Genomic DNA, 13,175 nt, shown 5'->3' on the forward strand with positions numbered 1-13,175 from the left:
TGGAGGGCTGCTGGTATCATCTGGAGATAAGGGAGGAGATGTTAGAAAGCAAGCTGTATGAGGAAAGGTTGAGAGAACTAGGTATGATTAGCTTGGAGAAAAGGCAATTAAGGAGGGGGATGTGATAGCTGTCTTCAAATATCTGAAAGACTGCCATAAGGGGGGAAGAGGGGGATAACTGTTCTTCGCTGCACAAGGTAGCATGTGAAGCAATGGCTTCAAAGTAGGTTTAGATTAAGTATCAGAGGGTGCATCTACACAAATTGCGTTACTGCGAAGTTGAAGCTGTGCTGTAAAGCATCACCATCTACACATGCACCCCTATTAGGTTGGAGTAAACTAATTAACTCTGCTATAGGACAGTTCTGCCCAATACAAGTACTATCCTCTGGCAGAGTTATTTACTCTGCTGCGACGTACTTGTAGACAGTGACTGGGGCTGCCTGCTGACTAGACCTGCACTGTAGTACATTCATGCCTGAGCCAGCCCCTCTGCAGCACACTAAGCCAGGGGGAGCAGCTCTGGGCTGGCAGGCTAACCCCCTGGGCAACCTGCCAACTGGGGCTGTGCCATCCCAGCTCAGCATGCTGCAGGCCTGGGCACATGCAAAGATACTGCACCCAGGAGCAATAAACTCTGGTACAAACTGCGCCAGTGCTTATTGTGTCACATTAATCACATGTAGATGCCCCCAGAAAGAACTTCCTTACTATTAGAATAGTGAAACAGTGGAATAAACTGTGGAATCTCTTTCACTGAAGGGTTTTCAAGAAGGGTTTGGATACACATTGGCTAGGGATGATTTAGTAGAACCTTTCCTGCATTAATGCAGGGGGTTGGACCAAATGCCCCTTGAGGTCCCTGCCAAACCGACAGTTCTATGGTGATTGGATTGGAACTATTTCAATACTTTATACCATGGTTAAAGTGAACTTTTTTGTTAAAAGGGAGCTCAATTTTTAGCCATGTCAAGGCATGTTTGAGATGGGTTTTTGCACTACATGACCAGCAGGAAAGTTAAAGCTGAAAATGCTACTGGGATGATCAATAATGAGAGTATAATTATATGTAATCACCTTCAGTGGAACCTCTGAGTTTCCTCTGACAAAAGTTTTAGGTTTAAATTGGAACAGGGTAGGGTCATGGAGTGATGGACAAGTGAGTCATGTAAATCATCTTTTTGCTAACATCTTAATTCCCTAATTCTTGTATTGGTTATTGTTAATGGCAGCTCTCTTCTTTTCGTTTAATAATCAAGTTGTTTTTACCTTTGGTCCCATAAATCCAATCTCACCCTCTAATCCTGGGATTCCCAGTGGACCCTACAAAACAATGGAATATCTCTCAGAACAAATTTTTATTGCCTGAAAATGATTCAGTTAGATCTAGGTCAGTGTTCTTACATCTCTTCCTGGAATGCCATCACTGCCTGGGATTCCCATAGGTCCTTCATCTCCCTGAAAATCATAAGAACCAGGTATTCAAAATAGCCTCTCAACAACATTCATTAAAATAATACAGAAAATCTACCATTGCTTTTGTCTGTATGTCTTAGCAAATTCAATACTCATGGAAGATTCTGCCTCAACACCCCTGAAGACTGAAGTTTGTTACTGAACAACAGACAAACAGACAACTAAGGGCCAGATTCTGTTCCACCTATTAGGTGCATAAGTGGATGCAGGGGCCTAAGTGTGATTCTATTTTACCCTGCCCAAATCCTTGAAAAACAGTTCATGCAGAAGCTGAGTGGATCCTCCTCCTCCTCGCTTTGTTTTTTGTAACTCAGTCTTAAGGGTCAGATAATGGCAATTGACAGAAGTAGATTCATTGATGCATTTTCTGGGCCTAGAGCAAGGTAGAACAGGATTACACCTAGGCACCTAAGTCCACTTAAATACCTAAGAGGTAGAATGGTCAAATAGCCACATAATACTCCACCAATTGGCCTAAAAATTTATTTGATGGGACTGTCTCCAAGGATGAGAGGTGATGAGTCACAGTTAGGGCGGCTAGGAGCTGGAACCAACTTCCAAGGGAAGTGGTGCTGGCCCCTACCCTGGGGGTCTTTAAGAAGAGGCTGGATGCCTACCTGGCTGGACTCATTTGAGTCCCGTTTCTCTTTTTGGGGTTTTTTGTTGTTCTCCCGCCCTGGCGGGGGGTCGGGCTAGAAGATCTACTAGGTCCCTTCCGACCCTTAATCTATGAATCTATGACTGTTCTGAAAAGTATGTACTTGTTCCCTATGTTCTTCTAGCTTGGACCTCAAAGAAAGATTTGTTAACATTTCAAGAAACAATGACAATGGGATGGTGGAAATTCTTGCGTGATTGGAAATAAGATGTCTGAAGAATAACTTAAAATGGAATCAGTTGTGCAGTAGGAATAGGGTAATGTTTTATAGCCAAGCAGCTTGTATTTTCTCTCATGCAGGATAAAATAAGACATTTGAATTATGTATTCTTAAAATCCTCTACTTCCCTTAATGTTGTACCTTCTCAATACATAAGTGTTTAATTAGTTCCTAGTCCCTGCCCATTGCAAACAATATCAAAGCTCCTCTCGACTTCACTGGGGCAGGATGTAGTGCTTAATCCAGCCAAAATAGACCTTTTTTGTACCTTAGGCCCTGCTTCTCCAGTTTCTCCCATGGCTCCTGGATAACCCTGGGTGAAAGGGAAAAAGGGAAATTGAAGGAATGGTGGTACAGTAGTGTTAGGTAAAGGATGTCGAGCAGTTCATTAATTTTGAACAGAACATTATATTTTTCACCTCTGATAAGACATTGATGGTGCCCTAGTGCCTTCTGATCTCTTGTAGCCCATTATAGCTTTTGGGATTCTGTTTTTTTTTCAGATTAAAGAACTCAAATTTATTATGAGGTACCTAAGGGAGTGCTCTGTGGCATGTCACATGAACCAAACTAGATATCCTTTTGGATCCTTTTGGGCTAAACAGATATTGTATGTTTGCCTATTATCACAGGGGTCTGGATGTTATGATGCAACCAGGTTCCTTTCTACGCTCCCAAATTACTGTGTCACATCAGATCTAGATCTCAAAATGGGTCTGGTACAAAAAAGACAGTCAGGTACAATCACTGTACACAACAATTCTATTTCACTTTGATTTTTTTACAAGGCCAGTTTTGAAAGATAGGTCTTACTAATCATGTAAAATAAAGAATAAAAAGTAACAACAGAAAGTATTTCTATGCTTAGGGAGGGCTGAAGCTTGCTTGCATGTTATGCAGCTATGCATCAGGAGAAAGTGCTCAACTGCTTCAATGCTTCAATACCTTTTTGATTCAGTAATGTTTGCTCTTCATTCCTTTTAATTTTTTTTAAGCAATAGCAACTTTAAATAGTAGACAACACTTGGGAAATGAGACTTAGACCTATCCATTTAGCTGAGCCTATCCATTTTAGGTATAGTACCACTGCTGGCATCCTGATTCTGTCATTCTCGATGAATATATTGCTCCTTGAATAGTCCTGCTAAAATCAGTGGGAATTCACTGATGAGCACTTCCTCATTGCTGACAGCCCTGTTGATTTCAATGGGATTACTTGTGAGAGGTTCATGAGTGTAAGGAAGGAAGGGCAGGTTGGCACCAGAAGTGTCCTGTGTAGCAGATTGAGCTGAGTCAGAGCAGCCTTGGGCTGGCAGGCTGAGCCTCCAGGCCCTCTTCCAGCTGGGATTGCTCTGACCCAGCTCAATGTACAAAGAACTCTTAGTCACCTTAATGGGACTCTCACCTGCTAAGGATTTACATGATTAGACTTTTACCGATAGAGACGTGAGGCACAGTTTGCTGCCTTCTAGATTTACCATAGATCCTTGCTTTCCATGGGCTCCTTTGGGTCCATTAGCACCAGCAAAGCCCTGGGACAGAGATTTGAGAGTTGTTATTTCGTTGCATCTTGTTCTTCACTAAATTATATCTATAACTTGAGTGTTCAACCCATTCTTGAGTGAGTGACTGCATCTGCATTCCAGTTTCTGGCTCTCCATTATTTCTCATGCTGGTAACCAGCATTCTCAGCATGAAGATGGGCAAGAATAAGTGAAAAAACTGGACCCATGCACACCCATTTTTGGCTGTCTGTGTATCTCTGTCCCCAGCAGTAGGACTTCTCCAGGCATGAGGAAAGCTCCTGGTTAGCCCTCTCAAGCAGAATGGCTAAAGTGCAGCAAACATGAAGTGATGGGGGGCACTTTGCAGCAGAGCTGTTGCTACATTGCGTGAAGAAGGTCTGCATAAATCAGCTACACTTCCTCCAGGGGGTTCTTGCAGCTGTTTGGATCCTACATTAACCTTGACACAGCTCTGAGCTAAGGACATGACATAAACTGCACCATCTCAGAAACAGGCCAGGATGTACCATGACTAAGGCATCTCTCGGTCATGACTGCCCTTGTTTCTGTCTTGTTCTTAGAGGTTATACCACCAGGAATCTACTATATGCCTTCCCCCACCCACAGAAGCAGTGTAGCTGCACTGGCACAGCACTTCATGTGGCATAATTAGCACTACTGAGTGGCAGTGCTGATTAGCCTAGCTCCATGTCAATTAGCCTGTCTGCAATGCTTCCTAGTTACATTGTTTTTGGTTCAGAAAGCAGCTCAGCCTGAGCAATTCCATTTTCTATGTAGATGTTGCCATTAGCTGTTTTGTGGGTCATTTTCGTTTTCCCTTCTATTTTTAAAAAAGGATATTTTAAGTGTAATATATTTATGATGTATCAGATTTCCTAGGTGTTTCTAAAGGCAACACAGTGGGAAATTACCTTTGGTCCATCTGGCCCTGGAGGTCCTGGTTTTCCTGGTGTTCCTTGTGAACCCTAGTTGACAACAACACAAACCCAATGTTTCACTGGGTTAATCTAATTAGATAATTAAAGAAAGTACCAATGGGCAATGGGTGCATTTAGCATGGCTATAAATCTATTTTTTTTTATGCAATCAGTTTTGGAAATCCTATCTTGTTAGAAGTAATAAGATATGGTAGGGGGTTTTCCCCCTCTAGTTTATGGGGAAAATTGACATACATGGATACATATGTATAGTCCTTAGTGCACAGTTTCTGAAGCATATTAGAAATGGTCACTGTTCAACACCTGAAAATGTCTTTGTGACATTTCATGAGTCTCTGCACACAATTTACAGATATATCAGAACAAAGGAAGCACTCACCAGCAGTACATTAAGTATTCCAGAGGAAGGCATAACCACTATAAAAGGCTGTTAAGTACACGAGGGAAAAGGTTTTTTGAACACGTGTGTTTTAAAGATGGGTTGTGTAAAAAGCTGGAACAATACAGCATTGTATGAAAATAAAATGTTTCAGTAAAAGGCAACAAAAATACTCAGAGGGCTTGAAGAAATGACTCATCAATAGTAATAGTTTGCAGTTATAAAATTTGAAATCTAGTAGAGGTTTCAAGACCAGCTTCTTATTTCAAGTGCTGGGATGTCTGGAATTGGAATTCTGGTTCAGTCCAATATAAAGCAAGGATGCAACCATGCAGGCAGAAACCTGAACCCCCATGAAGTTTTGGTGGGCACATGAAATTAATGCAAGACAATAAACTCTGGTACACTTTGTGCTGGAGTTTACTGCTCCCAGGCAGAGTGTCTTCACACGCACCTAGGACTGCAGCACGTTAAGCTGGGGTGGTGCAGCCCTGGCTGGCATGGGACCTGAGGGGTCTGATGCCCTACCCTGACTTAATGTGCTGTGGAGGGGCTGGCTGGGGCATGCAGGTACTATACTGTGGGGTTAGCCAGTAGGCAGCCCCCATGCTGTAGCACCCTCATGCCCCAGCCAGCTGGGTCACCATCTACACGTGCATTGAGGGGGAGTGAATAACTCTGCCATAGACTAGTACTTGTATTGGGCAGTACTATCCTACAGAAGAATTAATTAGTTTACTCTGGCCTCTTAACACCACTCACGTAGATGGTGACACTTCACTGCAGCGCTAATGAGGTAACTCCACAGTAAGCATCTCATGTAAATACACCCATTGTGTTCGTATTTGAGGAATTGTGTCGGGTCTATCTTTTCTCATTAGGAGAAATTTAAAGGGCTAAATATGTAAAGCTGATTTAACATGCATACACAAGCACTCGTGTGTGCAGATAGGTAACGTGTATGGAGCACCAAGCTTCAGGAAATTATTCATGGTTTCAAAGTACTGATGTTGAGAGAAGAAGCTTTTTAAGCAGAATATTGGTGAAACCTTCCTAGTAGTAAGGTATGTAGAACTGTGTAAGTTGTGGCGTACAGCACATAACGGATTAACTTACCACTTGTGGGCTCCTACCAAAATGCCTCCTTCTGTTGCTGGGTATCTGGGTTCCTTCTCCCTCCTCTGGCTTCCACTTCCTACCCTCGCCCTTGGGGGCAGGATAGCTCAGTGTGTGTATGATACTGGGGGAGGGGGCATGTTTGCAATCTGGCATCAGTGAGCCAGATACTCAGTTTTTATAGATGTCTATAATTCCACTGAAATTAGTGGCACTTCTGACCATTTATACCTGCAGAAGATTTTTTTCCAATGCATTTCATTTTCTGGTACCAGGTTTTCATTCTGGCCTATTCCTGGTATAAAAGTAATGGGCTGATAAAGTATTATTTGTACCAAATAAGCTTATAGGGGGAGAAGCTTATTATTTAGGTACCAAAGAGGTAGTCTGCCTTAAGTGGGAACGAGGCCACTGGTCCCAGGCACTCAGCATCATAGACCAAACCAATTGAACTGTATTACTTTTGTACTCCTTTGTGCTGCTCCAGCTGTTTGGGGGAGAAGGACTTGGCGTGTGAGCTCCTTTGGGCCCTTGTGGCACTCTCACAGTGATACTCCCAGACTGTATCACTGTTCCAGTCAGCTGACAGGCATAGACTTTGGGGACTCTACACCCTTGTTTTGGTCCACCATTTCATATGACCAAGGTATACTAGGACCCAGGGTCAATGTGCTTTATCCTTTTACTAATCAAGCAACTGCTTTGATATTGCTCACTGTGGTTGTCAGTTAAAGTAATGAAAATGGGAGCTGAAGAAAAAAGAATCTTGGGAGAATATAAGTAAGTGTTAAAGGGATTCAAGGTTGTTTAAAGAAATCCCAGCAAGAGAAGACAAAAACATAAAATGAAAATGAAGTAATCTGACAAGAGAGAAAACGTATCGATGGCCAAACTGTGACTAGTGTCAGTGGTCCACTGCTAAAATGCTCCAAGATTAAATGCCTGGTACTGTGAGAAAGTGATTATTTATAACATTCATGGTGCTGGACCTTGTTTTTTTGTTTATGGGTCAGAGAAAGCCAGGTAGACACAAGAAACTGACATTTTGTACCTCCTCCCCTGGAGCACCAGAGCTGCCATCCTTACCACTCCTCCCAATGTCACCCTGAAATGCAAAAACAGCTATAACTTCTGGCCTTAGATGCAACTGAATCCCCACAGTGATCCTTATCCAGGACAGGGAGACAGACAGACAGACAGACCCCAGTTGCTTACTGCTTCTCCTTTTATTCCAGATTCACCTTCAGGTCCAGGCAAACCAGGTTCACCCTGTGGCAGAAAAGGATTCAGAAACAGGTGAGCTGCTTAGTTTAAAAAAGGATTGCCATGCTTTTGACCCACAAAGCTCATTCTGAGAATTAATAGGACATGCCTGTTCTCTCTCCTATTCCCAGACATTTTCTGCATAAGAATACAAACAGTTAATAATTAAGTAATAATTAACAATTAAGAACTTCAATCAAGGATCAGGGACCTGCCAGGCAAGGGCCTGTACAAACAAGTAACAAAATGACAGTCTTTGTCCAAGGTAGCTTTATGATATAGATATTGGAAATAGATATTGAGCAAAGTAGACAAGATAGATAAACAAGGAAAATGAGTCTGGGAGGACAAGGTAACAATAAATCAAGTAGAATTTATTTTTAAAATGGAAACACCAACCATTACCCTCCATGTTACCTTTTTCCCTGGGGGACCCAGTTCACCTCTCTCTCCAGGTATACTGATGAAACCCTGAAGTAGAAGGCAATATTATTCATTTGACTTTAGAAGGAGAAAGGTCAGCATCATTGCAAAGCATCATCTTTTGTGGTCCAGAATTTGAGGGCTAGGGACAGGCATTCAAAATGCCTGAGCCTGAATTGAGCCAATCTTTGCATGTTAGTCTAACCTGGCTAGGCTAAACTGGTTTACAAGTGCACAGACATTCTCCTCTCGACTGAGAAAATGCAGGCACATGCCTGCAGTGACTCAAACTAGAAGCCAGGGGGCGGGGTAAGGGGGGCACTAGAGCAGCCCTCCCATCCCTTCCAAAGTGCTGAGCTGAGAGGAGTGTGGCCAAGCCCCAGCAGGATGCTCTGATTAAGGAGGGGTCCCCCCCACCCCACTGCTCCTAACCAGGAAGGGAGCCAGGAGGGAGTTACACAGCATTTAGTTACACAGCAGTGAGTTACACAGGGAGTAACAGAGCATTTAGCACCCCATCAAAATACATCAAAACAAAACAAAAGCCTCTCTCATTAGTTCAAGTTGTTCTTAAACAGCTTTTTCCAAAGAAGGAATGGAGGGACATTACGAGCTACCTGTTGATTAGCTCCAAAAACCCCTAAGCAGACACTGTCCTGTCTGCCTTACACACTGGACCCAATGATCTCACAAGGTCCCTTCCAATCCTAAACTTCTGTGAATCTCTCAGCATTAGCTAGCATACCACATGCTGGCTACTGTCCATGCTGTGGGAGAGAGGAGCGTGGAATCCCTGCTTGAGCAGGGAGGGTGGGGGCAGGAAGAATCCAGGCAGACTCCATTGTGCCTGCAGTCTCTGCCAGAGCTCCAGTAAGGGAGCAGAGGGGTGTGGCCAGCCCTGCTGTGGAGCAGAGAGCCCCACCCAGGGCTGCAAAATATCTGGGATGCTTGGAGAATCTGGTTTAAGTTTAATCAGGAAGGGCCTTGGGACAGACATTGCATAAACCAGTTCAACCCAAATCAATTAAGCCTGATACTACATTCAATCAGGTTTATCTCAAACCAGTTTCAGCCATTTTCAAACTGGTTTATGTGCATTGAACGTCTGCTCTGTTACAGGTCTAAACCAGTTTCTGATCACTTAAACTGGTTTATGTGTAATGTCTGTCCCTAGCTGAGATGACTTAATTTTTCAGAACCATGTAAAAAAGAAGTCATAAAAATCTTGGAAACTGATATGCATATTTAAGGTGTATCTGGCCCATGATAATAGAACATGAATGACAGAGATCAAAAGGAAATAGTGATCAATATTATTCCAGACCTCTTATGCTCATATGTTTCTAATTAAACTCTTGCATGCCCCCTGCAGTGCCTCACTTTGCTCTTGGAAAAGTGCATAGGGTCAGTTGATTTTCCATTTCCTTACCAAGGCTCCAGAATATCCAGAAGGTCCTTCAGAACCTGTTTCTCCTGGATCACCCTATTGCACACAAAGTGGAGATATTTAGGCTACATGCAGGCAGTCAAAAAGCATGAGGCTGAATTGATTCAGTCTTTGCAAGTTAGTCTAAGCTACAGAAATTGAACCAATAAGCAAATGAACAGATTTTGATTCAGGAAATGCAGCCACCTTCCTGCAGTGGCTCAAGCCAGAAGCCAGTGGGCACTGGAGCCAGCACGAGTCAATATGGGCTGTGTGTTCACTTCCTCTTCCTGCTGCCCCCAAGGTCTCTGGGATCTGCACTCCAGACTTGCAGCAGAAGGACTCTGCAGGGTTGCTCATCACTTCCTCTTCCTCATCCCCCTCCAGGTGCCTCTAGGATTTGTAGTCCATAGAGGCAGCCAGCACTAAGCAAGCTAGCAGGTACCTCCTTACTTGGGAGAAGGGAAATTTAACACCCCCTCCCCCTCTCAGCCCCAGCAGGGGTTTGCCGGGGGGGCGGGGCCAGTGAGCCAGTCAGCGAGGCCAGTGAGCCAGCCCTCACTGTTCCAGCTAGGGAGAAGAGGGGTGGGGCCAGCCCTGCTCTCTGGAAGCCCAGCCCAAGGCTACAAAATGGTGGGATGCTGGGGTACTCTGATTTAACTTGAACCAGCAAGGGGTCAGGGACAGAAATTTCATAAACTGGTTTGACCTAAATCTGTTAAGTCTGATACCACTACATTCAACCAGGTTTATCTTAAACCAGTTTTGGCCATTTTGAAACTGGTTTATATGCACTGAACTTCTATTTCTTATCACTTAAACCAGTTTATGTGTAACTTCTGCCTCTAGCCTTAATGGCAAGTTTATAGCAGTGGCAGCACTGAGAAAAGCATGCAATGTCATTTTCAAGCTGACATGACTTTCATCATTAGCTAACTTTGCAACAAAATAAGGGTTAAAACTAATCCTGCAAATGTAGTGGTAAAATACCTGCTCTCCTGAGATGTACTAGCAACTTTGGCAAAAGGGAGCCTGCTCTGCAGTCATTTATAAATGTTGTGTGCAGGATTCAGGGTTGGGATCATAGGGAAGTAGAGTTGGAAGGACCTCACAAGGTCATCTAGCCTAGCCCCTGAGGTGTTGACTGCGTGAGCAAGGTGTATAAACAGTGGCTCAAGAAAAGCTACTTCCCAGGAAAATATTCAGGATGGTTAACTATTAGCTGTGAAGATGCTATCTCTAAGCTCTAGCCAAGTTATAACATTAGTTTACCTAGTGCTGTGACTGCGCAAATCAAAAGGACTATAACCAGAAAATAGAGTTGGAGCATTGCTATACATGTGATGGGCCAGGAAATATGATAGAAGCATTAGGTTTTTTTCTAATATCTTCTATTGGACTGACTGTATAGTTGGGAGAGATACAGGATAAGCTGTTGGGCATAAAGTGTCTAACATCTCCTCCAACTATATAGTTGGTCCATAGGTGATATCACCAAGAAGCCCCTTGCTTCTTGCATATAACCAGACAAAAACACACTTGTTGGCTTGAGGTGATGCAGCTGTAGCTGAGAAGCTGTTTGGATGGACTCCTGTGGTATGCACTCAGTGAAAGGTCAGCAGTGCAACTAGCTCTGTAACCATAACACTATCTCTTCCTATTTAACAACTTGGTGAGGACACCAGTATATAACAGCTCCAAGCAGGGCCTAACAGAAGGCCTATTCATTATGGAAATGAAAATCACACCCTATTTTGAGAGCTCTAGGTGAGGAAAAAGTCATGCCCTGGCCTGTGAGTGGAGTTGAATTTCACCTGCTCTGAATAACATAGCATATGATTGCTATACGAACTAGAGGTGCAAGGAAAAAGTGATTAGGCTGAGCAGAGAGGAGAATTTCTAGTGATTTCTCCTCCTATTTTTGCTCTACTTTGGTTCTACTGTCCTCAAAATTTGGCCCTTAAACTCTATAAGATGGTATTTAATTAATAAGCTCTCTACTGATATACTAATAGTGTGGGCAGGAACCCTGTTGATATTTGCATTTGTTTCGGTAGTGAATGTGACTAGTGACTAGCAAATAACAATTAATAGAAAATCAATTTTATTTCATTAAATTAAATTAAAATCCCCTTTAAAATAATAAAGAGAGTCCTCACTTGTGGTCTAGGATTACCTCTTCTTCCAGGAGACCCTTTTACTCCTTTGTATCCCTATGGAAATATTTCATTTGCTGATTTTGCTTTTAAAGCCACGTAGGACACATTTATACGTGACAGTTTATCTGATATACCTCAGATTAGACTTACTGGTGTTTATCTCACTCACTCACTCGCACACACCCGCACATACTCCCTTCCATGCCGAGGCTAAGGAAAGATGATCCATGAGCATGTGTAGAACACAGGATTCATAGAATCTCAGCCATTTTCAGTAATGACTAGGAAACAAATTGCCAAATTGCTAAATTTAGTGAATGACCAAGTAAACAAATACAACTTGAAAATGGTCACAGCCTCCCAATATTTTACATTTTTCATATCTTTATTTTATAATTCATGTGTTTATTTTTCATGGACTATTTGACAAGTGTAGCTCAAGGTGTCCACTCCTATTAGTATATCAGGGGTGTCAAACCCTGCTGAGTTTTGGCTTCCTTATCTGCAGAATCCCCATATGCTACTGTCGTCATTGTTGTTGCCATCCTCATTAATGGCCCCAACACTATGAGCTGTTCAACAGCTCCTTCAATTTTAGGGGTCTCAGTACCTGTTAGGTTCAGGTCCATAGTTTGATTTTAACTTCTGTTGGAATCAAAAGTTGCAGAAGATTTAGAAAACCCTTAACATAGAGCTGATGAAGCCTCAGTGAAAGTCCATAGAAAGTGCATGATTGACTTTCAGGGAAGATAGGCTGGACCCAAAGTTTACAGCTTTACAAACATCTTGCTTTGCTACCTTAATCAGTGACCTCTTGTGTTCTCCCTCAATGTACAATTATCAATTACCTGTCTTCCTTGCAATCCTGGGAAGCCTGAGGCACCGTGATCACCTTTTTCACCCTGATGAAAATGAGCATGCAATGTTTTATTACCCAAGCGGACTGCTGCAATAAATGACAAAAGAGGCCACAATTTAAAAACATGTGGGGGCGGTACACTCTCCAGATCCTGGTTGGACTTTCTTTGTATTATTTTACATTGAATATTAATCATGTACCCTACTATCTGACTACTCTTTGACTAACTAATTGATAGAATGGGAACTGTTTTAAAATAGTGAGTATGAAAAGCAAAGATGAAAACTGCTATATGTGATTATTGCAGAGGTTAAATGGCTCCCATCTTCACAACACCTAGGAGCCCTCCCTGTTCATATTTTAGGTTAAAAGCACAAATATTTCCCAGATATAAGACTCAATCAGTGAGAATGCTTTGGATTTCTCTTGTCCGTGTCAAAGAAAGAGACTCTCATGATCAGGACTACAACTTCTAAGACTAAAAAGCAGAAAGCATGGCTTTAATGATAATCAGGCTGTCCTACAAGGGTTGGATTTCATGTTTCAATGCTTCTAATAGATCAGTGAGAATAACATTTTACAACATTTGTCACAGAGGTTTGTACTGAGGAGAGGGAAATAAGAATCCTAAAGAAAATTCAGAGATTTTGGTGCCTACTATATGAATAGACTCTAGGCTAACAATATTTTACTTTCCAGAGCCCAGTCAAACTGTTATCAATCAATTCCAAA

The 13,175-nt window shown here is 42.5% G+C and overlaps 1 protein-coding gene across 1 annotated transcript in view; it reads right to left on the bottom strand.

Moving 5' to 3' along the window:
• LOC109301287 (collagen alpha-1(IX) chain-like) overlaps positions 1-13,175 on the bottom strand; it is a 35,767-nt gene that overhangs the window by 9,849 nt on the left and 12,743 nt on the right. The window contains exons 8-17 of the mRNA XM_019522351.1: positions 12,433-12,486; positions 9,429-9,482; positions 7,994-8,047; positions 7,529-7,582; positions 7,365-7,418; positions 4,792-4,845; positions 3,833-3,886; positions 2,623-2,667; positions 1,405-1,458; positions 1,270-1,323 (exon numbers count right to left, since the gene is read on the bottom strand). Coding sequence (XP_019377896.1) covers positions 1,270-1,323; positions 1,405-1,458; positions 2,623-2,667; positions 3,833-3,886; positions 4,792-4,845; positions 7,365-7,418; positions 7,529-7,582; positions 7,994-8,047; positions 9,429-9,482; positions 12,433-12,486 — 531 coding nt within the window. The remainder of the gene's footprint in view (positions 1-1,269; positions 1,324-1,404; positions 1,459-2,622; positions 2,668-3,832; positions 3,887-4,791; positions 4,846-7,364; positions 7,419-7,528; positions 7,583-7,993; positions 8,048-9,428; positions 9,483-12,432; positions 12,487-13,175) is intronic.

Source organism: Gavialis gangeticus, unplaced genomic scaffold (assembly GCF_001723915.1).
Source record: "Gavialis gangeticus isolate Ggan-Ray unplaced genomic scaffold, GavGan_comp1, whole genome shotgun sequence".
In the NCBI taxonomy this organism is placed as follows: domain Eukaryota; kingdom Metazoa; phylum Chordata; order Crocodylia; family Gavialidae; genus Gavialis; species Gavialis gangeticus.